The following is a 24,381-nucleotide window of genomic DNA, read 5'->3' as shown; positions in this document are numbered from 1 at the left end:
CACCGAGGTGTTCGCGCGCCTTGGCAAGCCACTGGCAAGCCAGCAAGCGAACCCTCCGCCTCCAGAATGCGGGGAGGCCCACCGTGGAGGGCCTCTCACTGGACCATACCGCCGTTACACCGGGGTGTGTCATTCGCAATAAGCCACGTCGAGTCAGCGCGTTATCTCAGATATAGTTTCTGCGTCCATCGCTGTGTCCTACCATCCATCTTCAACCCCAAGAAACTTCGAGTTGTCAATATCGCTGGTGGAGCTCCGGCTGATCGTTACGAGTACCGATTGGAGGCAGGCAAAATGGCTTGGGGATTCAGCAGGAACGAGAAGGGGTCGACCTCTTCTGCTGAGAAGAATGAGATTCACTATCCTCAAAACTACCCAGGAGCAAGCGAGGCTGTCGTTGGAGAACCTGCGTACGAACAAGACGTCGCCCAATGTCCGCCCCACACGACGGAGAGAAAGCTGCTGGCACGCATTGACCTTCATGTGATTCCGTTCTTGGTCTTATTATATTGGCTAGCTTTCCTGGACAGGTATGGTCTATGATCCTGAGAGATTTTTGTTCAAAGCTCACGTCCTTACAGAGTCAATATCTCGAACGCCAATGTCTTCGGCATGTCCGAGGATCTCGGGCTTGTCAAGCTCCAGTACAACACTGCTCTCGTGATTTTCTTCGTTCCTGTGCGTGTGATCAGACCCATTGGAAAGCTCAAGTAATACCTGCTAACGTGTTAATAGTACGTACGTCCGCATTACATCCGACTGAGCAAGCGCGTGATTTTGCGACTGACATGTTTAGATCCTGTTTGAAATTCCAGCAAATGTGCTCATGAAGAAGTTTACACCGCACGTGTGGCTCGCCGGGAATATGGTCATGTTCGGTTTTGTTACGATCATGCAGGGTCTAGTCAAGAGCTATGCGGGTCTGTTGGCAACCCGCTTCTTCTTGGGCGTGTTTGGTAAGTTCCTGTTGGGGACGTCGCCACGTCTCCCTCACAATCTTGCACGACATCTTTTCTGCGAAGCAGAGGACTAGTACTGACATTGATGATGTAGAGGCTGGCATGTTCCCTGGGTGCTTCTACCTCATTGGAATGTGGTACAAGCGACAAGAAGCGCAGAAGAGATTCTCTTTCTTTTTCTCCTCGACAACGCTTGCAGGTGGTTTCGGTGGACTCATCGCTGCTGGTATCGGAAAGATGGACGGTATGCGTGGTTATGAGGGATGGCGATGGGTAAGTGTCGAGCGTGCGCCATCCAGTTGCCATTGTACTGACCGCTCCCCAGCTGTTCATCATCGAAGGAGGATTCACAGTCGCTATGGCCTCGCTCGTCTTCTTCTGCCTCTCCGACTTTCCTGAGGAAGCTAAGTGGCTGAAACCATCCGAAAAAGCGTTCGTTGCCGCGCGTCTCCGCGTTGATGTGGGCGATTCGGCGCGCCACTCCAAGGTCTCTTTGAAGGGCATCGCCAAGATCCTGAGCGAGTTCCGCGTCCTCGTGGCAGGCGTTATGTATTTCGGCTTGATCGTGCCCGCATACAGCTACGCCTACTTCTCGCCCACGATTATCCGCGGTTTTGGATACACGCCCATCCAAACTCAGCTGCACTCCGTTCCACCTTGGGCTGCGGCATTCGCTTGGTCCATGATCACGGCTACTTTCTCAGACATGAGCAGACACCGTTTTGCCTTTATCATTGGCGGCATTTGCATCGCGATCTCAGCATTTGCAATCCTTATTACGGTCCAAAACAACACCGACGTACAGTACGCCGCACTGTTCCTGGTGGCAATGGGATGTTACAGCACAATGCCGTTCATGGTTTGCTGGTTTAATATGAACATAGGAGGACATGTGAGGCGATCTGTTTGTTCGGCGTGGCAGGTCTCGTTCGGCAACATCGGCGGCATCATCGCGGTTTTTGCGTTCTTCCCTTCGGATGCGCCGGGATACAAGACGGGATACAGTATCTGCATCGCTTTCACGATCCTGGCCATGATCGCATCCATCCTGTACGGCTTGTCGTGCATCAAGGAGAACCGGAATCGGAACAGATCTCCTACCGACTTGAATCTCTCGGAGGCGCAAAAAGCGGATATGGGTGATCTGAATCCGGAATACAGGTATCTGCTGTAGAGTAGCGGAGGAGCAAGGCGAGTTGCTCGCGGAGACTTGCATAGCTGTATATATCAGATTTGCATGATCATCAGTAACACATCTCATGTATGTACAGACATGATATTAATATTGAGTTGAAATTTATAACGAGTCAGCAAACCGTGCATCCCGTCTGTCGCCACAGAGAAGGGATCATTGCAGTGACTTGCGGTGAGCGAGGGCAGTGAGCTGTCATTGCAATAGCTGTGGTTCGAACATTACCCATCATAAAACGTCAAGACGAAGAATGTTACCTAGGTATGTATATCGCGCGAGACGTCCTTAAGCGAGAGGAGAGCGTCGGACCCTCTTCGGGCCTAGCGCGAAAGTGGCCCGCGTGGCAGCCTTAGGCAAGACACCCAGTGCCAAGAACGACCAAATTCGCCCACCGCCGCAAAGCGCCTCCAGGACTTCGAGCAAATCTCTCTAGGCGACTGGACGAAGCGACCCTCACGACGACCCATCGACACATCGCAATACCGGTAGGTCTCCCCATACCACCAGCACCAGCGCACTTTGGAACCCTACGATTTCTCTTGGCCGAGACCGAACCACGCACGCCGTCTCCCGCACGCCGCAATCCGAGATTTCGCACCACTCCGCGCCACCAACAGACCGAAATACCAAGGACCACAATACTGACGATACTGTGCAGCAACCATGGGTAAAGGACAGCCGAGAGGTCTTTTGGCCGCGCGCAAGCTTCGCAACACCCGCCGTGAGGGCAAGTGGGCGGATCTCCACTACAAGAAGAGGCTGTTGGGCACTGCCTTCAAGTCTTCCCCCTTCGGTGTACGTACATACCTGGACTCTGCCGCCAATTGCGCACCAAGAGGATGATGGAACGATTGGATGGCTTCTGGCGGCGGGGAAAGATGCGACAGACATGGAAGATGGAGGCTAACAAGTGCCAAAGGGTTCTTCCCACGCCAAGGGTATCGTCCTCGAGAAGGTCGGTGTTGAGGCCAAGCAGCCCAACTCTGCCATTCGCAAGTGTGTGCGTGTGCAGCTCATCAAGAACGGCAAGAAGGTCACCGCTTTCGGTACGAAATTACTCCAAAGATGTTAACGGTCAACGAATGGTCTACTAACATCAAGCGCAGTCCCCAACGACGGTTGCCTAAACTTCGTCGACGAGAACGACGAGGTCCTCCTCTCTGGTTTCGGTCGCAAGGGCAAGGCCAAGGGTGATATTCCCGGTGTGCGTTTCAAGGTCGTCAAGGTTTCCGGTGTTGGTCTCAGCGCTCTCTGGAAGGAGAAGAAGGAGAAGCCCCGTTCGTAGAGGAACAAGAGTGCATGGACGAAGGCGTTTCTGTCATGGGCTCTTGATACATTGCTCCGAGCGGCAAGGCCTAGGGGCCTAGCGGGCGCCGCGTACGATGCTGAAATGTGAACAAGCGATCTTCTTCGAAGAATTGTCAGACCTTCCATCAATCTATCTCCGTGGATAATCGTGCGACCTTGCAGTAAAGCCGCCGCCAACATCCAGATGCTGTGCATTCCGCATAGGGCGCTTTGTGGCAGTAGAAGAAGCAAGCAAATGAAAATAATGTAACCACTTCTCTCGAACGACGCACGATTTCTGAGCATCACCATTGATACTTCTGCCCGAGGCTATGCATATGTTGATGCACGCAGGCCAACTGGGCTGGTGCTTGGGACATGCGAGAGGAAGGAGCGATTCTGGCACGCTCCTTCTATCCGATGCCTGCTGGCAATCCTGCCCTCACCTGATCTATCACTGTGTGTTGATGTAGACTCAGCACATTACCTCACCCAGACTTGCTTGTGGCATACACCCACCTACGCGTGCATGGACATGCGCGAATATACGTTTCACCGCCGACACCACCACTTGCAAGCCATTGCGAAGTGCAGGGAGGCCAATACTTAGTGTAACGTGTATCTAGCAATAACAGCCAAAGGCCGAATGTAATCTCCTAGATACCCCTCAGAACACTATACCAAGCCATTCACATACCGTCTAAGGTTGCAAGAGCCTCGCAACACACAGACGAGGTCGGCACTTCTGATTGCAAGCAAACCGCCATTCTCATAGAAGTCACGACGCGATTGTAGCCACAGACCTCATAAGACGATGACGCAAATTTGCGGTAATGGTACTTGTTCACAGTGTCAAGGTACCGCTAACTGTACAGTTGTTCCACGCAAGAGCTGTCTTGCGCAGCGCTCAGAAGGGTATCTGACGAGCCTAAACCCCATCCACAACAAAAGAAAAGAGATACAGGGTGCCGGGCTCTCCGTCGAACCACCTGGAAGCGGGATGGCATCACTGCGCCTTTTCCCAACCGAACCCTTCAAGCGCCGGTTTCCTACAAGATCCTGTCCCCTGTCCTTGGATTCAGTGCCTTCACTTTTTGTCGGACTCCTTTTTTCCCCTTAACCCAAACATTTTTTCCTTTTTCCGAATCCGTTTCCGCCGCTCCAGAGAGCGCCTCGCTGACATTGAAGAAGCATTCCGATACAAAGACAGAAATGCAGCTGGCGGAGCGCTCACGCTGGCGACTCTACGCGCTTTTGCCGTGAGATCATAAGTCATTATCGTGGTAACATGGTGTATGCTGAAGAAAAAAACACAAAAGAGAATGCACAAGGCCCGAAAGGGCTCAACGACGCATGCTGAATGTCGAACGGCCGAGCAGCGACGCTGGGTCGGTGAAGAGCCGAAGGAAGCTCGGCCGTCTGGTTGGTTGCCGCTGGACCCGGGCGTACTGGACCATTGGACCGACGATGTCTGATTCGTCGATCTTGGGGAACTTGGATGGCTGCTCTGGATCATTGGGAAGAGCTGTCATCTTGGGCAACGGAGTTGTTTCGGGAAGCGGTTGACATTCTGGGCTCTCTCGAGGACTGCCCGCCTGAGCTTTGGCAAGCTCATAGTTTGCCCGCCACACAGCATCAATCTCTGCCCACTTTCGCTCGGTGAGCTTGAAGGTGCGGGACGTAGGTCCATAGTGCTCGCTGATGGGAGCCGCTTGACGCATGTAGTCTTTGCGCGCAGTCTCCCAGTCGTCACGCAAATGCTGACAAGACTTGATGTTGCATTGGTCTGGGAAGTAGGGCTCTGGCATGATCTGGAAGTTGGCATGACCGAGCTTAGCGGCCCACGGGTCGTTGTCGTCACTCAGGGGCATGGGCGGTACATCGGACGCAAAACCACTCATATCGGAACCAGCTCTGTGGAACGATGCGATCGATGCCTTAGTTGACAAAGGAGGAGTAGGAATGTAAGGTAAGTTGGGCGTGGACCTTGGGTGGTTGGCGAAGGTTCCGTCAGCCGGTTCGGCGATCTTAGGCGACTGGAGAGGCGACTGGATCTTATCGCGCTGGGAGTTGTGGTTTGAGTCCATCGTTGGGGGAAGAAGAGGCGTCGAAGCAAGCTCGCGGTAGTCGACTGGGTCTTCAACCTCAGTTCCAGGAATTTCAATCGGCGCTGGAATCACTTTCGACGTGCGAGCCGAGTCCGATGGTTGCTGGATGGCGTCTACTGGACTGAAAGGGGGCGTACGAGACTCGCTCTGGCTGCCAAAAGTGTGCTTGCGGTTTCCAAGGCGCAACGAGGGCGTACGCGACGCGGGTGCGCTTCTGACCGAGGCTTTTGTGACCTGAGTTGAAGGCTGGTCTTTCCAGCGTTTCGACATGGACGGGAATCTTCGACTCATTCGCGATGCCAATGATTCGGTGCTCCGCTCCTTAGACCTTTGCCGCTTGAAAGAGTGTTGCGCTGAAAGGTCATAGTCATCGCCAGGGGTCCACTCTGGCACTGGCGACACTGTAGATGAAAGCTGTTCTTGGCTGTTCTGATGCACACAGAATGGCGTGTCACCTGGTTAATTTGTCAGCGTGAGCGATCAATTGATGGGCGAAAGAACGTACATATGCAAAGTGGGCCATCGTCGTCTTGGATCTCAGAACCGTCTTGGCTGTCTCTGAGGAAATCGAACGAATCATCGTCTCTCTCCTCTGGATCCTCGGGCAAATCGTGCAGCGGTGATTTGGTGAGATTCACTGGTGACTCCGGTGTCGTTCCAAACGAAGAATTCGAGTTGTGCCAAAGGCCATGACTGCGGTTTGAAAAAGTTGGTGTAACCGGGGTAGACGAGGTGGACGCTCCAGAAGATTCGCGCGAATGTGATGTTCCAGATTGGTAGGGGGATACAACTGCAGACATCGCGTCGTCCTGCTTCCTCGACGAACCGATTTTCGGCAGGGAGAACGAGCGTATCCTGCTCATGTTGTAGGCCGACGACTCCTCGGTTCAAGTCCAGATCAGCGAGACAAACCAGGCATCGTCGAGAACAAAGGACAATTGCGGAACATGCACGCGCGTTCGCTTGTAGCTCCGTGGCTCTGGCGAGTGTTTCAAGGTCACACGAGGACTTCAAGCCGAGGTGCAATCACTGAGCTGGCATAAGTTGTGCGCGAGACACACGTCGGTCGGCTCGATTCGTGCAGCGGGTAGCAGAAGCGCAGCAAAAGTGTCCAGGTGAAACGAAGGATCTGGACCTGCAAGTGTCTGGTTCGGGAAGAACAACGGCGCGTGGCAGTGGTAGTGGTGAGGGCAAGTATTAGGCGCGAAACTGGGCGTCCAGGTCGAGAGAGGGATCGCTGATGGGCAATAGTGCGGGTTGCCAACGGCGGCCTTTAGCGACGGGAATGACGGTCTAATCCGCGCGAGTCGGTGGGCAGGCGCAAAGCTTTGTGTACAATCGTGCAGGTCTAGCGTCTGCGGAAAGGCAACGGTTGACGCTTGGAACGGTGCCTGGCACTAGAGCGGACGCCGCGCCGGGGCTAAATCCCAGCCAACGAGCCGAAGCCTAAAGGCCTGAGTGCCTGTCATCGGGATGTGCCTCACCTGCTCTGCTGGACCGCCGGACAGGGCAGCGCACGCATATCGCGGCGGGAAAAGCATGCCGCGTCGCGAGGATAGATTGCCTGCAGCAGCGTGCTCCGCTCTGCCGCCCGTTGCCATCACATGCCGGGCGTCTGGGCTCTGGCGCAGACGCCAGCACAGCCTGTCTGCCAGCAAGCGGCCCATCTGATCGGCAGCTCGAAACACAAGGCGCTCCCAGGAACTCGGTTTGCGCCTGGAGCCTGACTGGTACGTGTGACGCTCCTTGGGACAGTACAGTACCGACGCCCCCCATTGCGCCAGCGAATTTTGCCCTGTTCCTGCGGCCCTCGCAGTGCAATGCCTGCCATGCGGCACAGTAGCCGCGGTCAAAGGCCCGACGACAGGTTTCTTGTCTTCGACCCTCGACAGGCGAGGGACCCCATTGTTGCGGACGCATTGAGCCAATCACGACGTGTCCGAGGGCCCACAAACGCCGTCCGGGCTGTGGCAGGACTCGCAGGAGTGGTGGAGGTTCCAAAGCATGCAGAACGACAGAACGCCATGCGCCAGACTCTCCGGCAAAAGTGTTCGTCTGCAGCTGCCTTCCTTTTCGGTGGCGCCCGCCGTCGGCAGCATCGTTGCAACCACGCGGGCGCCCGCCAAACGTTCTTGCAGCGAGCTTCGCCGTCAAACAAGCCGTTGTGATTTGACAGCGCCTTCTGCGCAGACAACCGTTTGTACAGGCGCCGTGTGCGACCATGGACAATCGCTTGTCATCTGACTGCAACAGTCCCTTGCTCGTGGCATCGACCTTGGTACGAGCGGTCTTGAGCGGCAACCCTTTCGCGTACAGATCCAAGCCGGCTGCAGATTCCAGGGCTTGCAGAGGGCGTCGGGCTGCCACACCAGAGGTGCCACACGTACTTTCAACTCCCGGCCACCCTCCATCTCAAAGCCGACATGCTTGCAGTTCTTGTTCTCGCCGCTAAAGGCAAAGGCTGCGATCTACATGTTTATACAGGACGTCCTTGCATTCTACTCGTCCACACCCTTTTTAGCTATGAGACATTCGCCTACTCCCACACGTGGCTGACCTACGGGGTGTGCCAGAACCCGTTGTGCTGAAGGTGATGCCGTCACAGTGGGACACATACTTTTGGCACTCTTCCACAAAGACGGAACGTTTGCCCAGGCTCGGGCGGCCGACGCCGCTTGCCCAACGAGAGACGGGGACAGAATAAGTTTTTGAAGTCCGAGCGGGGCTGCACAGCCGTCACGCGGGCCTAAGACCGAAAAGTTTGGCATGATGGAATAGTGTGGGAATTCGCGCTCCTCTTGCGGTCCAGACCCAGACGCGCGTCAAAAGGGCCTTGCGGAGAGCGGGAAACGTCCTGGGTATTGACGTCGAAATCGTCGGACTCTCCATGCAAAGTCTCCGCGCCCTCCCTCCCCTCGGCCGGATCGATGCCATATGAAGAACATGTCCAGGGTGGCCTGGTCTTATGTCATTTGTGATAGCGCGCTCGCGGTTCTGTGGGTAGGAAGGAGCCACGGCGTTTCAACCGCTGGTCGGGCTGCAGGAACGAGAAACGTCTGACCTGCATGAACAGGTACTGAAATACTTCGATGAAAGCTTTGCTGCTACTGGTGGGCGGCGAAGGACCGGTGGCTGGGAATGCCGGTAGGACTGCGCACACGTAGCAAGGCTCCTGGGTACGATCGATCTCAGATGTGACCGCACAGAAGAAACCAAATCAATCAGTCTGTGCATCGACGTCACATTTCGAAAGACTCGGGCTTCGACGTTGTGTCTAGAACAATTGCATTGACCGCTTAGGCTGAGTGAACGCACCGAGAAAAAAGCGAGTGCTGAATTTCGCCCTGGGGCGCGCACTGTGGGTATCGCGCCGGCCTGTCGTGTGCAGAGCACAGTGACATCTGTCCCCCAGAGTCACTTCAAGCCACAAAGTCACGGCAGGTTGGCCCCGTCGAAAACTTTTTCTGGCCCTTCTAGAGTCACTGCAGCGAAACCGGCTGCATGTCCGACGACACCTGCGTCCTGCTGTGGTTGCAGTCCCGGCGCTGCCCCGCCGGGCGCTTTGACAACGCACGAACAGCGAGGGCTTCGGCCTCTGCGCTTGCACTTTCCACCGCCCACCGAGGACACAGACTCGATGATTAATGACTATCCTCCTATCGTAGCATGCCTCAGGCTGAAGTCCGAGCCGAGGTCGCCGCCATGGGGCTCCACGTGTTGGGCCGCCCCCATGTGGCAGGATGCCTTGGCGGGCATCAACACTACTCCTTTGGGGTGGCAGCTCATCAATAATAATTAAGCGAGGCGGCACATCAATATTGGCTGCCGACCGCAAGCAGAAGCGAAGCCGAGGCTGAGCGCCCTCGCAGTCGAGGCGTCGAGTGGTGTAGGCCACCACTTCATGCGATCCAGTACCTGCTCCACTGGGCCCTTTGCGCCTCTGTGCCGTTGAACTGCCATGCGTGTGTCAGCGACCCTCACTGCAAACCAGTGGAGGCGGTGCATGTGCGCCAGCTCAACGAGCGCCAACTCACCTGGAAGTTGACCTTTGTGGTGTCCTGGAATCCTTCGTCCGCTGTGGGCTCACGATAACGCGAGGCAAAACCTGTGAATGCCATTTTTGGAAGCATGACTCTGGACTCGGGGTTCATCTGTGGCCGCGTGTCAGCAAGCGCCTACGAAACGCAGGGCGATGGAGTCTGCACAAGCTACCGCCACGTACCAAATTGCCCGTCAACGCCCGCACTGTGTCGTTGTGCTCGCAGAGCTTAGCTGGCGCAGTGAAGTGCACTAGACGAACCGGGACGTTGAGCTTCGCACCCAGTTTCACCCACAGAGCCCGCGTTTCTTTATCAGCATTCGTGTTGTCGACTACCACGGATTGCTTGTCCTCAACCAGCTGGGTTGCGACCTTGATGCATTTGTCTCTTGATTTAAGTAGGTCCTGGTTCACGCGCTCGTACCCCAACGGCTGCATGTATGACCAGTAAAACGTGCTTTTCCCTGCGCCGGGGCTGCCACAGAACAGCACGAGCTCCACATCGTTCTTTTTCGTGAAAACCACGGGCGAGGCCTCGGTGTCCGTAGTGAGGGGAATGTCAAGGTAATCGCCGGGATTGAATTTCCGCTCGAAAGGCTTGGTTTCTTCGTTGAGGAAGAACTCCTCCGGCGTCTGAAATCCAATCCCGACATTCGCAGCGAAGTCTCGGTCTGAGCATGAGTGGTCCTTCTTCACTTTCTTCGCCTTATCTCCAGCTCGTCCAGCCGCATCACCGACGAACACGCAACCCCTGCGATCCAATTCTCCGTCCCCTGTAAGACCGTAGCCCGCGACCAGCTCCTCCCACATGCTCGTCCTAGGCTTCCGGAACAGGTCGTGCGCCGTCGCAGCAAAGACTGTGATCGGCAGGTCGAGCGTCGTAAGCACATTAGTGACTTTCGCTTTCCAGTTGTTCAAGCTGCGCATGCCGTTGGGCGTCTTAGCATCAGAGCGCAGGCTCACGGCCGCTTGGTTGCTGATGAATGCGATCGCGAAACCCTCGCCGTGTAGCTGCTTGAGCTTTGCGGGTACGGAAGTATGCCACCATTTCCAGTCGCTCTCGTTTTTGGCGAATCGGTTGCCAGATGCGGTAGTTATAATGGTGTCATCCAAGTCGAAGGCGGCGATCTTGACTGGGCGTGGCAACGTTGCGACTGCTGACACCGGGTCGCCATGCTGAGCTTTGAGGACGGTTTCGTGGAGAATTTGAAAGGTGACGGCTTTGGGTTCTTTGACTTTCTGGGACGCAGGTTTGAAGAAGTTCGCCGCAGCTTTACTGGTGGTTGTCGCGGTTGCTTTGCGCTTGGCGGGTGGTGAGATGTCGCGATCTGCTGTATTGCCACGCTTCAAAGGGTTTGTCGACATCCTGAAGAAATGGTAAAGAACAGGATTGCGACGTATGCTGTGGTTTGGCGATGCTCCTAGTCCGATGATGCGCCTCATGTGTGGTACCCTAATATATGTCGGGGAGACGTGCAGCTTTGAGAGGTCGCATCAGAAGCAAGCGCGAAGTCACGTGCTCAATGGAAACAGAGTCGAAATGAACGACCACCTCGACAATTTTGGCAACTACCTTCAAATAAAACTAAGCATCCAAGGAAAAGATCGATCACAATGCAATAGGTGTTTACGATCAGATTTGTGACAATAATGCTTGAAGGCTGGCGCCTCCTACGGTGATGCGCGGCGATCGAGCCTCGAAATGAATTATTTGCTCTCATTTTGCTGGTCGATTTGCGAGGTGGCTGTATGCAAGGCACATGATTGGAAGAACTTGGACAGCAGAATATCACACGGACAACAAACAGCACAGACTTGAAAGGAATTGAGCTCGTCGAAATGGTGGTCGACGATTGCATTCGGGTATATGACCATTTGAGCAGTGTTGCTCCGCTAAACGCCGCACCTCCGTCCCATGTACGCCGCGGATTTCTGCGCGTGCTGCACTGGGGCGTGGCAAGTCCTCCGTCATGGCAAACCATGTTCCACCTTGACAAGCGCCTGTAACGCCGTCATGCCATCATCTATCCATTTAAGCGTCCTCAACAACGGCGGTCTGGAGACCCTTGGGGTTGGAGACATTGACGGCCTGGACGTAGGAGTACAGCTTCTCCTTGGCGTCCTCCTCGTCGTTACGCTTACGGGAGATGCGGACGCGGAGGCGGAAGGGAACGCCCTTGACACCGCACTCCCAGACCTTCTTGTTCAGCTGGGGGTCGAGACGGACGTCGGAGGTACCCTGGAAAAGATGGTTAGTCGGGAGGATGGTTGAGGGGAGGTATCTGGTCGCATACAGCGACCAAACCTATGAGGAATGTTAACGTACCATGGCCTTCTCAGCGAAAGCGCGGATCTCCTTGATGGCGCGGGGGGCACGCTTCTTGAAGGAGACACCGTGCACCTGTTATCGCGTATACTTATTAGACTCAACTCTTGTTTTCAGTCTTCCGCCCGATGCCGGACAGCGCGCACAGCGAGTGTGCTTGCTTGTCGCAGCCATCCGTGGACTTCATCAAACTGAACGTACCCTCTTGTGCATGTGGATGGTGTACTCGCGGGCGACGACATCCTCGATGGCGCTGCGGCCCTGCTGGGTCTTGCCGGCGGTGGGCTTGTTGGACTTGCTGGCTTGAGGCATGGCGACGGTGTTGGAGGGTGTATCGAAAGTCGATGTCGGTGGTCGCTGGCGAGTCTCCAAAACTGAAGCTGCGAAAGTTCGACCTGCCCAGTCAAATTTGGGGAGCGTGTGCGAGGGCTGCGGCTGCAGCCGCCGCCAAGCTCAGCGCTAGGCCAGAGTCAGAAGCAGCGGGCTTTCAGCGCCCCGGTGATCACATCGGCACGCGTTGGTTGAAGGAGGGCAACGGCCGGTGGTTGTTGATCGCCGCACCACATCGCTTTCTTTTCCTCTCATCCATGCTCCCTCGCTGCGTGGCCCTGCTCTTACCATGCGCCGTGCAATAGTGCAGAACTTGCGCACCTTTCGCCGGCCGACTCCGCGCAAAGCAATCAAAAGTCTCCGCATCAGCGGACCGAACAATGTCGTCTTCCAGCGCTCGATAGCATCCCGTAACCTTCGCCCGCTACACTCGTCCATGCAGTTCCGCCGCCTCTCCGCACCTCTCGCGCTGGGCGTGGGAGCCGGTGCCATCTACTACGCATATCAAAACAACGCTGCAGGAACTAGCGCAAACGCAGCGACGACCGCCGCAAGCTTATCCGGAAGCCAGGCCAGGGGATACACGAGTACACCATCTGCAGCATACGCAACGTCGTCTTCGTCGCCTGTCAGCGGACTCGAACCAGACCAGGTCCCAGAGGCTGTTCGCAAAGCGCTCATCGTCGAGCAAGGCCAACTCTTCACCGCTCAGATTCCCGCCGACGTTCCCATCAGCAAGGAGACCGACAGCTCAGGGAGGAAGGTACTGGAGATGTTGACGCCGGATCAAGCGGCTGCCAAACTGAGGAAGAATGAGGAAAGCTATCTTGTGAACAGAGGCGAGGGAGTGGTCAGGTACGACGTGGTGCAGATTCCCAGCAACGATCCGATCGAGGACGACCATGTCGAGAAGATCGTTGAGGTTCCCGGATCCACTGCTGCCGCTGAGCCTGGCAAGACCAGTTCTGACTGGATGTTCTGGGGCGTCTTTGACGGCCACGCTGGGTGGACGACATCTGCGAAGCTTCGCGAGACTCTGGTGTCATACGTGGCACGCGAGCTGAACACGACCTACAAAGCCGCCCTTCAAGACCCTAAGCTTACCTACCCTACTGCGGACTCTGTGGATGCTGCCATCAAGAGCGGTTTCGTCAAGCTCGATCACGACATCGTCCACGACTCGGTACAGAAAGTCCTGAAGGCCCAGTCTAAGCGCGTTGCTGCCGAACTTCTGGCACCTGCTCTTTCCGGCTCATGCGCGCTCCTGAGTTTCTACGACAGCCGCTCCAAGGAGCTTCGTGTGGCTTGCACTGGTGACAGCCGTGCCGTACTTGGCCGTAGGGGCTCAAGCGGTAAATGGACTGCGACTGCGCTTTCTCAGGACCAAACTGGTGGCACTCCTTCCGAAGATGCCCGTCTTCGTGCTGAACACCCGAACGAGCCCTACGTTACCATGAACGGTCGTATCCTCGGCGGTCTTGAGCCCAGCCGTGCTTTCGGTGATGCCGTGTACAAGTGGACCAAGGAAACTCAGGATAAGATGAAGAAGTCCTTCTTCGGTCGCACAGCCTCCAAGCACCTCAAAACACCGCCTTACGTGACCGCAGAGCCCGTCGTAACAACAACCAAAGTCGACCCCGCCCAAGGCGACTTCGTGGTCCTTGCGACCGACGGCCTCTGGGAAATGCTCTCGAACGAGGAAGTCGTTGGGCTCGTCGGCCAATGGCTCGAGAAGCAAGCCTCCGCGAGCAAGACCAGCACCTCCACCGCCAGCTGGCTGCAGTCCTGGTTCTCCACGCAGAAGGCCTCCCTCCCCGTCGACCACCACGACGACGGCGCCGAAGGCGGCCAGCGCGCGCCCATCAGGCAGCAACAGTGGGGCGTCGAGTCCGGCAAGGACGAGCGCTTCGTCGTCGAAGACAAGAACGCCGCCACGCACCTCGTCCGCAACGCCCTTGGTGGCAAGGACAAGGACATGATCTCCGCGCTGCTCACGCTGCCCTCGCCCTACAGCCGCCGGTACAGGGACGACCTGACGGTGCAGGTGATCTTCTTCGGCAACGGCGAGAGCACGGGAAACGTGGAGTTGAACAAGGAGGCGTCTGCGACGGCGTCGAACGGCGTGGAGGGCGTCAAGGCTAAGCTTTGAGAGGGGGTTTCTTTCGTCTGTGAGTGGTTTGGTTTTGGGGCTCGTGTCTTTCGAAACAGCGTCGGAGTTCAGGAGGAGTTCCTTTCCCAGAGGCCTGGATATATGCGGGTCTCAGTCAGCATCCGCACGGGCTTGTAGCACTATATTACAACCCTCTTCTCGCCATTAGTAGCGATTTGTAGATTCGAATGATACATTTATACTCACTAAACTGTTCGTCAAACCAGCGAGCGGAGCAATTCAGAATGCTCGGTCGTCGCTGTGACACATGATACATGAACCTTGACTTGCCATTTTCAACAGGAGCAGGTGTTGGTCTGAAAGTAGTACTTGTGTAATAAGAAGCCTTTATGATTTGGTGCATGTCTAGCAAAGAACTCGCATCGCGCGGAAATCTATTTATTAGCCGGTGCCCAAACAGGAGCCACACGGCAGTATGTGTCTGTATATGTGAGGAAAAATCGAGCGCAGTCTATATCCCTCTCCCGGAAAGACAATTAACGCCCACGCTAACCGGAAAACACTAAAGCCATAACCAAACCACTCAGTTGGTCTTCTCCTTCTTCTTGCCCTTGTTCTTCGGCACACGTGCAAGCCAGTACAGGAAGACGGCGGCGAAGATGTTGAAGATGATGAAAGCCCACAGGATGCCGTAGTCGCGCCAGCGGTTGGCGTAGCTGCTGCTGATCTGCTCGAGGAAGAAGTCGGAGCTGGTGTAGGAGCAGAAGCTGCAGACGTCCGTGTTGTTCTCCGTGCCGGCCTGCAGGCTGGCGGAGGAGCCCGGGGCGTTGATGAGCGGGCCCAGGTACTGCAGGCAGGTGCTGCCGGCGGGCGGCGAGAGCTGGACGAACTCGTTCTCGGCGCAGTTGATGGTCTGGCCGGCAAGGCCGACGCTGAGCATGCCGGAGACGAGGTAGGTGAAGGGCGAGACGCGGTACATGAAGATCCAGAAGCGGGGGAAGGTTTGCGGAGAGGCGATGACGCCGCAGAAGATGAGGCAGAGGGAGAACATCAGGTTGGCGATGTTGCCGCCGGTTTCGGCGTCGGCGATACCGGCGATGATCATGTTGGTGAAGGTGGAGGCGAAAAGAAGGAATTGAAGGGTGAAGAGGAAGAACAGTGCGCCGCGCTCGTGAGTCGCACCAGCTGCCGCGGCGTTGTTCTGTAGGCCGATCGGGTAGTAGAAGCAGAAGAAGATGACGACGGCCATGAAAGCGTTCCACGGAATCTCGACGGCAATGTTGGAGATCATGAATGCCTTCCAAGAGTAGGCTCTACTCGGGCGCTCACGGACCTCGTACAGCGCGCGCTGAGTGACAAAATGCGGCATGATTTGCTGCACCAGCTGGCCAAAGATAGTGAAGAGCAAGAAGATGGCAAACATCTGGTTCTGGAGACCTTGCTGGGTGAGCGGTGCGCGGAAGAAGATGAAGCCGATGAAGAGCGAGGACATGAGACAGAGAGCGAACTTCGAGTAGATGTAAGACGGGGTGCGCCAGTATTGCTCGAAGACACGCTTCGTAACCTCCCAAAGCTGCAAGCCGAAAGGAGCTGCAAATTCGCGGTAAGACTCCTTGTCGTTAGACTTGTCGGGTTGAGGGACTTGCTTCGGGCGTTCATCTCTGAGGAAGTCGAGTTCGCGGTGAACCTCTTGGTACTCTTTGCTGTCGCGCCAGGTCTGGTGCCAGTCGATGTCGGTATGAGAGCCAGGTGCAGCACCGATGACTTCAAGCATCCATTCGGCAGGGTTGGCGTCAGGCGGGCACTTGTGGGCACCGTTCTGCTCGAAGTAGTTCGTAAGGGTGTGAGAGTTCTCGCCGACCTCGCCGAAGTAAACGGTACGGCCGCCCTTGGCCAAGAAAAGCAGACGATCGAAGCGCTGGAAAAGCATGGCAGAAGGCTGGTGGATGGTACATAGAATAGCCTGGCCAGAGTTGGCAAGCTTCTCGAGCAGATCGAGAATAGCCCAGGATGTTTGAGAATCCAGACCGGAAGACGGCTCGTCGAGGAAGAGAAGAAGCTCAGGCTTAGCAGCGAGTTCAACACCAATGGTGAGACGCTTACGCTGTTCGACGTTGAGACCTTCACCGGGCACACCGACGACAGCGTCAGCGTACTCCTCCATATCCAAGAGCTTGATAACCTCGTCGACGTAAGCGAGCTTGTCCTCGCGGGAGACGCTGGCCGGCTGGCGTAGGACAGCGCTGAAGTTCAGAGCCTCACGAACAGTGGTCGTCTGGAGATGCAAGTCCTGCTGCTGAACGTAACCGGTTTTACGCTGGAAGGAGTCGTCGCGCTGGCGACCATCGACAAGCATGTCACCACTAATCACGCCCATAGTGACACGGGTAGCAAGAACGTCGAGCAGAGTAGTCTTACCGGCACCAGAAACACCCATAAGGGCAGTAAGGGTACCTGGCTTGACCCATCCATCAACATGGTCGAGAATGCGCCTGTCTTCCTTCTTGATCTTGATGTCGTAGCAGACGTTCCTCCAGCTGAAGATGGCAGTCTGTCTCTGGATGATGTCGGTGGCAGAAGTGTAGCTCTCCTTCTTCGCGAGCGCCGCGCCATTGTCGGCAGTCTCTTCGTCGGACACCTTCTCCTTCAAGGAAGTCGGGGTGTGGCCTCTGCGGAAAACGAGAACCTCACCCTTCGACTTCTTCGCAGAGATGAACTCGGTGGCGGCGATGTAGAACACGCAAAGGCCTACCATGAATACAAAGAGGATTCCAACGTTCCTCCACTTGTGGCTGTTGTAGTACAGGAATGCCGAGTTGATGTAAGCGTCGCCATCGACCTGCTCTTGGCCCGCAACAGAGCCGATAGCCGAGCACACTCTCTGGCCACCTTCCCACGATCCTGTAGGGGGAATCGAGGAGCCATCTGAGCATATGAATTGGCGGTTGTGGAATTCATTGACCATCAGCGACTCAAAGGCATAGGCGATAGGGTCGATGTAGTTGATCCATCTACACCATCCAAGCATGTATGGCGTCGGGATGGCGAAACCGGTGAAAGTAACGATGCCGAGAATAATAATAGCAGCGGGAGCCATGGCCTGCGACAGTGTCCGGGAAACCGAGGCGATTGTTCTGAACAGCATTGACATCACCAACGTGGCGATAAAGCTGACGAAGACGAAGAAGAAGAAGGCGCCAGGCTCACGGCGGAGGTTAGCGATGAAGTAGAGAGTCAAGTTGAACAGGATGGCGTTGAGGATTTTGTAGGGCATATCCGTCAGCATCGACGCGAACGCTTCCGCAGAAGGATGGTAGAGCGCGTATCTGCTGTGCTTTTCGACGATCGATCGTTGGGCGTAGAGCGTCAAAATCTCGAGCGCGGATCCAAAGGCGTTCATCAACACTGCAAAGAAAAGCACCGCACCACGTTGGAAAAACGAGCCAGTGTTCTGCGGCATGTTGTAGAAGACGGAACCGATAATAAGAGCCATAATGATGTTGCCGAAGAGCTGAGTGAATGTCAAGCTGGGATCACCTTTGAGGCGCTGGAATCCACGCCAGAGACACAGTTCAATCTGCTGGGTGTAGGAGAGAGTGTAGGGCGACTTGCGGCGAGTATTCTTGGCTTGCTGAGCGCGACGAGAATCGAGGAACTTCTGTGCTTGTTCGCCGTGAAGAGGGTTCTCTTGATTGTAGATCTCGATATCCTTGAGCAGCTGGGCGCGCTCAGGGCTGTTCTTCCATCTGACAGCGAATTCTTCGGGTGTTCTGGGGACCTGGTTCTCAAAGCCCTCACGCACAATACGCTCTTGCGGCGAGGTCATGGAAGTGAGGAAATCGGAATCTGTCTGGCGATCAGGGCAGACGAAACCCATTCTCTCAAAGTATGCGCGAGCCTCTGTAGTGATGCCAAAGAAGATCTGGTACCCTTCGTAGAGTACGATGACCTTGTCGAAAATATCGTAAGCAGCCTGAGGCGCCTGGTAAATAGCGACCAGGGCTGCAGATCCACCGAGCTCGGTAGAGATGCGCAGCGTCTTACAGAACTCGATGGCGTTGGCAGAATCCAGACCACGAGTACTGTTATCCCACGCCTGGAGAGGAGCACCGCTAAGGGCAGCTTCGGCAATGGACACACGCTTGCGCTCACCACCGGAGACACCACGAACAAAGTCGTTTCCGACTCTGGTGTTCACAGTGTGACTGATACCGAATGTCGCCATCATCATGTCACGCATGTGCTGCGCGTAGACCTTCCTGCTGACGCCTCCTGGAATGTTCCTAGGAGCTCTGGCCCTAGCCGCAAAGTCCAGGGTGTCTCCTACTGTCAACATGGGGAAGTGGACGTCAACTTCGGCGGTGTAAATGGCTTCACCACGGTGCCAGGTATGCATCTCCTCGGCCGGAATGCCCTGGTAGTTCAATTCTGAACCCTGCTCGACATTGAAACCGTGAGTCTCGCCAGTGAGGGTCTTGAGGAATGTCGAGCAGCCAGAACCGGGAGGGCCAAGGACGACTAGCATCTCACCGCTCTTCACCAGACCTTCGAAGTCTCTGAGGATGTCGATTCTGCGAGGTTTGGCAAGACCAAGAGCATTCTTAATCGGGTCAACCGCCTTCAACCAGATGTTGGCCACATCAGCTTGGTAATCGGTGGCAGCACCGAAACCGTGGACATTGAGGTTGCGGAAAGAGACACCGGAGGTGCGGCCAGGGGTCTTGTTCTCCTCGTGGTTGAGCTTGATCATGCTCTTCACCCATGATCGCGCCTTGAAGTTTGGTGAGTTGGGGTCGAGTTCCGAGTCTGGGGCGGCCTGAAAGGGGTTACCGGGAACATGAGACCACGTGCTTTGCCTGGTGAGAGACCTTGCGAGTTCGTTGATCGTCTTGTCGGTCTTCATCTGGCGATCGGCCTCAGCGCTCGCCTCGGAGTCGCTTTCCGTTCGTTCGAGGCCGGCCTTGGAACGGTCGACCTCATCGATCTTCTCGTTGATCGGCGTGGCCCCAACCGTGTAGAGGCCATCCTGCTGTGTGTTGCCTCGGCTGAGGTGTGTTTGTGCGGTAGCGTAAGTTGCCTCACGGTTAACCGCCGGTCGCTCCGTTGCCGATGCATTCGAAGCTTGTCGGTTCCTAGAAATTGTGCGTGCCAGACTGTTGCGGCGCTCTTCCCGGTGTGCTTCGCGCACCGGATCCTGATCTGTGAGACTTGAGCGACGAAGAAACCCTGTGCCGCCGTCTTGAGCACCGCTCGTCTCAGCGGTGCGGTCGTAGTTGCCAAAGGCAAAGTTGCCCACGAGGGACATGGTGGCGGTTGTTGTTAGCTCGCCACTCCAATGATGTGTTGGAAGAAATTGAAAGGGATATTAAAGCTGAGTATTGGCGAAACCTCTCGCAGAAGGATGTACAAATTAGTTGTAGATGGAGAAGTGGCGTAAGGCAGGCTCGGCCGTTGGTTCTGACAACGGCGGGAGACCCTTTGTATGTATCGACGACAGCAGGACACGGAGGCGGAAACTTTTATTCACACGGGATGCCATGTGCAAGCGGCCGAGCGGGATGATGGCCCATGAGCCACCACCCCGGAAGGCGCTCCTCGGCGGGCGAGAGGCGTGCTGGCGGGAAGACCGAGCACCAAGCGTGGGTAGTGGTGCTCTAGCGGCGAATGCTGTGCAGACAGCGTGCACTTTTGCGAGGCCAGCCCTGTCCCGGCTCGACCGCATCCGGGCTCGTTTATCTCGTGTCGCGCGCATTGCTTGGCGTCAGCGGATCTGACCTGATCCGAGCAGCCACCCACGTGTCGCCCTCGTTGTTGGCCTTCTCTGATTGGCCGCCCTTCGCCATTTATGCAAGCGAGGTTATGCTGCTCATTTCGCGGCTATGGCTACTTCTATCTTCCGCCCCGCAGTCGTCGTGTCAATCATACGGTTTTGCTGTCGCCTGGAGTTCAGCAGCCCTGGGTTTCGCGACCTCGTTGCTAAGCAGACGGAGACAGTGTCGATAATGCCACACGTAGCTCCGTTTGTGCACTATTCCCACGCCCTGTGCTGCCCGAGCTTGGAGGCGGGTGATTGTATCAATTGCTGGACGCGTTCAATCCTCCGGACAATTCGCTCCACAGTCAGGGGTTGCAAACACTCCCGCTCCCCATAAGTGGAACAAGCTTATGTGATAGTGTGCGGCTGTATAATAGCTCACGATCTAGACCTACCATCCAAGCGACTGTCTTGTAAGATTCGTGAGGCGTGCACCGCTGAGAATCATCATGAGGCTCTGATGTCTCACCTGCCTGTTGTTGTATGATGACGTCTAGCCATGATTCTTACATGCCAGGCCGAGCCCGAAAGTCAATCCAGGCAATAAACATTCTCACGCACTACTGTGCAGAATGGCGCCATGCTGGAAAAGTATGCTGAGTCGCGTCTACCTTATTGCTCAGGGCTGATAGCTTCTCGGCTGGGTCGTTTGGCTCGCGTTCGCATTCTCAGCTAGCTGCTTGGTATCATGTCTCCAGTCAGAATCGTAAGACGCAATCGCACCCAGGCTCCATGGTCATCGTTATCAATACGCGAGCGTATGCATGTGCGCATGGTCCGGCTGGGCACTGCACACGGTTTGGGACATCTGCCTGTCCCGGTGTAATGCATGTTTCACGGAGTCGGCTGGGAAATGGCGCCGTAGATCCTGTTCCTCGGATCATCAACGCTGCGAGATGGCCGTATGCAGCTCGTTTGTCTACGGATATAGTTGGGGATTATTGTAGTGTCGACTCGAAGGCCCTGTACACATGGGGTACCTTGCGAAGATACAGTAGGAGATCTGCCTGACTCGAGTATTCCGTTATCCCTGATTCGAGCGGCCTGGCAACCTTCGCGAAGCGCGTAAGGATGGGTTGCGATTGCAGCCGCTGAGCTCTTAAAGCTACAGCATCTTCAACGATGCCAGTCTGCTTGCAATGGCAGAGGTATTGGACTGCAAATCCCACGTGCAGTGGCCAAAACGGCGAAACGGTGTCAGCAAAACGGTGCCCGCGTTGTCGGAAACCGTTGGTGTGCGCAAGCCAGTCCAGGCCTCAGGTTTCGTCACCGCAGACCGTTTTGGATGCCGTCATTGCTGGACTTTTTGGTCGCTCACAGCGCCGTGACACACAGCTGCTTGCGACCAAACGGCTACGACTTTTCTTTGTTGCATGTAACACATCTTGACTTGGACTGCTCTAATCCGGCAACTATTTTCCACGTAATCAGTTATCAAAATGTCGTCGCGCGCTCTTCGCAAAGCGCAGCGCGAGCGCGAGGAGCAAGAACAGCTAGAGAAGCTGCAGCAGCAGGAGGAAGAAGACGACGATGAGGAGGAATATGTTGCCGCGTCCACAAAGAAGAGCGCGTTTGCCATGCTGGGCGAAGAGAATGAGGACGACGATGACGAAGCCGAAGAGCTCGAGGATGAGGGCGGCGTTGCTATCGAAGAACAGCCTGTACAAGCAACCCCCGCAAAGGCGCCCTCTAAGAAGAAAAAGAAGAAGAAGGCAAAGGGCAAGAGCGGTGGAGCTACACCTGGTACTCCTGCGCAGCAGACTTCTGGGCAGAAAGAGGAGCCTATGGACGAGATCGATGCTGCGCTCAAGCAACTTTCTACTTCTGGCAATGGAGCTGGCAACACGGCTGGCGGCGTGAATGAGGCGACCAACGAGGCCTCGAAACTCCTCGCCGTTGACACATATCATCTTCATGCCCAAAATGAAATGCGACGTCTATTCGGTCGCGCGGCTCTCGAGCAAGGAAACGACGACGACGGACAAGGGGCGCCGGGCAATGTTGGAGGCAACAGGAGGCAGCAAAGAAGAGTGCAGCAGGTAGGCCTTGCGCAAGCGCTGAGAGGCCAGCGAGGTCAGGGTGGCCGAGCGGGCGGTCTGGCATCTCTCGGACTGCGTCGCAACATCTTCGTTCAAGGAAAGGAAGAGTGGCCGGTAGCTACAGGAGGTGGCCTTGGAATGGAGGTGGTCGAGAAGAAGGCCGACGGAACAGTGGAATACCGCTATGTGCACAATCGCGCTTATCAAGACGTCCAATCGCAGTTTGAGAGCTGTGTGGCATCAATGGACCCGAACCGGCTGGTTGTGCTGCTTCAGCACAACCCCTACCACATCAGCACGCTCTTGCAGGTGTCCGAAATTGCAAAGCAAGACCGCGACCATGCTACCTCGGGCGATCTTCTGGAGCGCGCTCTCTTCTCGCTTGGTAGAGCGGTACATAGCACGTTCGCCAAAAACCTCGCGGAGGGCAAAGCGCGCCTAGACTTCAACAGACCTGAGAACAGAGAGTTCTGGCTTGCCAGCTGGAGGTACATGCAGAACTTGAGCATGCGTGCCACCTGGCGAACCGTCTACGAATGGGCGAAGTTACTCCTGTCTCTGGCCCCTGAAGACGACCCTTACGCCATCTGGCTCGTACTCGACCAGTACGCCATCCGTTCGCAGCAGTCGCTGGACTACCTCAACATTAGCCGCAATGCCACCTTCAAGGTTGTTCACAACAGCCTGCCAAATGTACAATTGAGCCAGGCCCTTGCCGAATACCGAGCCGGCAACAAGAGCAAAGGCCAGCAGGCCCTCTTCACAGCCATTGGCCGCTTCCCTTGGGTTGTCGCTCGCCTCATGCAAGAGCTCAGCATCGACCCTCCACCAGCCGTCTGGGGCAAATCACCGCGTACAGACAGAGAGAAACTCCATGCCGAGCTCTACGCAACCCGCGCGAAAGATCTTTGGAACACCCCCGAGATCTGCGACTTCCTACTCGAAATCGCCTCCGCCCTCCCACCCGAAGTCCAGCCCGCCGCACCCGACACAGAAGAGATCCAGCTCAACGAAGCCCGCCAGATTCTCCTCTCCGACACACCACCCCTCATTGCCCTCATCCCACGCGAGTACACCGCACAACTCACCTCGACCTCCGACCCGCTCCCACCCCCAACCAACCTCGCCTCCTATCAAACCTCCTCTCAGCCGCACGCCAGCGCCGCACCCCGCGCAGCAGCAGCCTCCTCGGCCGCCGAGAACCTGCGCGAGCTGCAAGGCCTCTACGGCTTCTTCTCAAACCTCTTCCCCTGGTTCGGGCAGAATGGTGCCGGCACGGACGGCGCGGCGGAGGCGCAGCCGTCCGAGGAGGAGATCGAGCGCCGCATCCAGGCGTCGGGCGTCAACGAGGAGACGATCGTGCAGCGCACGCAGCGCATGATGGAGCTGCAGGCGAGCTTGATGGGCGAGGAACAGGAGATTGATAATGGTGGTGCTGGTGGAGGAGGACCGCCGCCGCATGCGCAGACGCCGGACGGGGCGGCGCAGGCGGCGAGGGTGGCGGAGGCGGAGAGGTTGAGGAGGGCGCATGTGGAGGATGCTGGGGATGAGGAGTGATTTTTCGGGAGACTGTAGCTGGATATGGAGGACGATATCATGGGCAGACGCTGCTCCCTGTTAGAAATGAATTTGATGAGTAAAGGCTATATGAAATGATATATATGAGCCTCTCGATGCTGGCTTTGTCACGCCTATCATTCCAAGAGACTGTTCAGCTGCGCGACGTTTTTCAGTGCACAACCCATTTGCAGCATTGTGCTCCCACAGCACCTACGGTTGGTCGTGTTCGTGAGGTTTTGCGCTCTGCTTTAGGGTTAGGGTTGGGGTAGACCTCGATTTATATGGAGGCGTTAACATGCCCGAGTGCCTATCGAACAATGAACACAAACGTGCCTATAGCTTCCGTGAGAGTTTTAGTAATTTCCGGAATGCTTTTTGGGTCGGTTGAGGTAACACACACTGTTATTTTCGCTCGTTTGGGGATTCATCTCATCTGCTTGCTTCATTCAATTAACAGCTGCATGAATCGAGTACGGTCCCAAACAATCAACGCGATAAAGAAAAGTTACTTGTCCAACTCAGATTCTGTCTTGCCAGAAACTTTCGGCCCACTATCTATTCACCTATCAATTGTTAACCGATAGCTTGTCAAGACGTGCATGAGGTTGGTACCTCT

General features: G+C 55.9%; 8 protein-coding genes across 8 annotated transcripts; 4 read left to right on the top strand and 4 right to left on the bottom strand.

Moving 5' to 3' along the window:
• Positions 1 to 187: 187 nt before the first annotated feature.
• WHR41_04614 (uncharacterized protein) lies at positions 188 to 2,262 on the top strand. Its single transcript, XM_069373220.1, has 5 exons — positions 188 to 530; positions 582 to 678; positions 797 to 956; positions 1,054 to 1,232; positions 1,285 to 2,262. The coding sequence occupies exons 1-5, from the start codon at positions 295 to 297 to the stop codon at positions 2,131 to 2,133; spliced, it is 1,521 nt and encodes a 506-aa protein (XP_069229790.1). The 5' UTR covers positions 188 to 294; the 3' UTR covers positions 2,134 to 2,262.
• A 307-nt stretch (positions 2,263 to 2,569) lies between these two features.
• rps23 (40S ribosomal protein uS12) lies at positions 2,570 to 3,988 on the top strand. The gene is made up of 4 exons (XM_069373219.1): positions 2,570 to 2,636; positions 2,810 to 2,946; positions 3,071 to 3,197; positions 3,258 to 3,988. The coding sequence occupies exons 2-4, from the start codon at positions 2,815 to 2,817 to the stop codon at positions 3,434 to 3,436; spliced, it is 438 nt and encodes a 145-aa protein (XP_069229791.1). The 5' UTR covers positions 2,570 to 2,636; positions 2,810 to 2,814; the 3' UTR covers positions 3,437 to 3,988.
• Positions 3,989 to 4,262: 274 nt separating this feature from the next.
• Positions 4,263 to 6,939, bottom strand: WHR41_04612 (uncharacterized protein). Its single transcript, XM_069373218.1, has 2 exons — positions 6,052 to 6,939; positions 4,263 to 6,001 (listed from the first exon to the last, which is right to left on the bottom strand). Exons 1-2 carry the CDS (start codon positions 6,407 to 6,409, stop codon positions 4,782 to 4,784), a joined length of 1,578 nt encoding a protein of 525 aa, XP_069229792.1. The 5' UTR covers positions 6,410 to 6,939; the 3' UTR covers positions 4,263 to 4,781.
• A 1,875-nt stretch (positions 6,940 to 8,814) lies between these two features.
• WHR41_04611 (uncharacterized protein) lies at positions 8,815 to 10,950 on the bottom strand (the record flags this gene model as incomplete). Its single annotated transcript, XM_069373217.1, has 3 exons — positions 8,815 to 9,499; positions 9,581 to 9,697; positions 9,769 to 10,950. 3 exons carry the CDS (start codon positions 10,948 to 10,950, stop codon positions 9,446 to 9,448), a joined length of 1,353 nt encoding a protein of 450 aa, XP_069229793.1. The 3' UTR covers positions 8,815 to 9,445.
• A 475-nt stretch (positions 10,951 to 11,425) lies between these two features.
• On the bottom strand, positions 11,426 to 12,283 carry WHR41_04610 (60S ribosomal protein eL31). Its single transcript, XM_069373216.1, has 3 exons — positions 12,113 to 12,283; positions 11,912 to 11,986; positions 11,426 to 11,824 (listed from the first exon to the last, which is right to left on the bottom strand). Exons 1-3 carry the CDS (start codon positions 12,221 to 12,223, stop codon positions 11,618 to 11,620), a joined length of 393 nt encoding a protein of 130 aa, XP_069229794.1. The 5' UTR covers positions 12,224 to 12,283; the 3' UTR covers positions 11,426 to 11,617.
• A 247-nt stretch (positions 12,284 to 12,530) lies between these two features.
• WHR41_04609 (uncharacterized protein) lies at positions 12,531 to 14,390 on the top strand (the record flags this gene model as incomplete). The annotated part of the gene is made up of 1 exon (XM_069373215.1): positions 12,531 to 14,390. The coding sequence occupies one exon, from the start codon at positions 12,531 to 12,533 to the stop codon at positions 14,388 to 14,390; it is 1,860 nt and encodes a 619-aa protein (XP_069229915.1).
• Positions 14,391 to 14,934: 544 nt separating this feature from the next.
• WHR41_04608 (uncharacterized protein) lies at positions 14,935 to 19,656 on the bottom strand (the record flags this gene model as incomplete). Its single annotated transcript, XM_069373214.1, has 1 exon — positions 14,935 to 19,656. The coding sequence occupies one exon, from the start codon at positions 19,654 to 19,656 to the stop codon at positions 14,935 to 14,937; it is 4,722 nt and encodes a 1,573-aa protein (XP_069229914.1).
• A 1,949-nt stretch (positions 19,657 to 21,605) lies between these two features.
• Positions 21,606 to 23,762, top strand: WHR41_04607 (uncharacterized protein; the record flags this gene model as incomplete). Its single annotated transcript, XM_069373213.1, has 1 exon — positions 21,606 to 23,762. One exon carries the CDS (start codon positions 21,606 to 21,608, stop codon positions 23,760 to 23,762), a length of 2,157 nt encoding a protein of 718 aa, XP_069229919.1.
• Positions 23,763 to 24,381: the final 619 nt, after the last annotated feature.

This window comes from Cladosporium halotolerans (genome assembly GCF_011745625.1).
Source record: "Cladosporium halotolerans strain TM138-S3 chromosome Unknown Sca13, whole genome shotgun sequence".
NCBI lineage: Eukaryota > Fungi > Ascomycota > Dothideomycetes > Cladosporiales > Cladosporiaceae > Cladosporium > Cladosporium halotolerans.
Note: the sequence above shows the minus strand (reverse complement) of the source record. Positions and strands in the feature narration are given on the sequence as shown.

Coding starts and splice junctions, on each gene's coding strand:
- WHR41_04612 (XM_069373218.1), bottom strand. CDS start 6,409: ATGAGCAGGATACGCTCGTTCTCCCTGCCGAAAATCGGTTCGTCGAGG. Junction 6,002..6,051: donor CGATGGCCCACTTTGCATAT/GTACGTTCTTTC, acceptor CAAATTAACCAG/GTGACACGCCATTCTGTGTG.
- WHR41_04610 (XM_069373216.1), bottom strand. CDS start 12,223: ATGCCTCAAGCCAGCAAGTCCAACAAGCCCACCGCCGGCAAGACCCAG. Junction 11,987..12,112: donor CCATCCACATGCACAAGAGG/GTACGTTCAGTT, acceptor ACGCGATAACAG/GTGCACGGTGTCTCCTTCAA. Junction 11,825..11,911: donor CTTTCGCTGAGAAGGCCATG/GTACGTTAACAT, acceptor CATCTTTTCCAG/GGTACCTCCGACGTCCGTCT.
- rps23 (XM_069373219.1), top strand. CDS start 2,815: ATGGGTAAAGGACAGCCGAGAGGTCTTTTGGCCGCGCGCAAGCTTCGC. Junction 2,947..3,070: donor TCAAGTCTTCCCCCTTCGGT/GTACGTACATAC, acceptor CAAGTGCCAAAG/GGTTCTTCCCACGCCAAGGG. Junction 3,198..3,257: donor CAAGAAGGTCACCGCTTTCG/GTACGAAATTAC, acceptor CATCAAGCGCAG/TCCCCAACGACGGTTGCCTA.
- WHR41_04614 (XM_069373220.1), top strand. CDS start 295: ATGGCTTGGGGATTCAGCAGGAACGAGAAGGGGTCGACCTCTTCTGCT. Junction 531..581: donor TGGCTAGCTTTCCTGGACAG/GTATGGTCTATG, acceptor ACGTCCTTACAG/AGTCAATATCTCGAACGCCA. Junction 679..796: donor TCGTGATTTTCTTCGTTCCT/GTGCGTGTGATC, acceptor TGACATGTTTAG/ATCCTGTTTGAAATTCCAGC.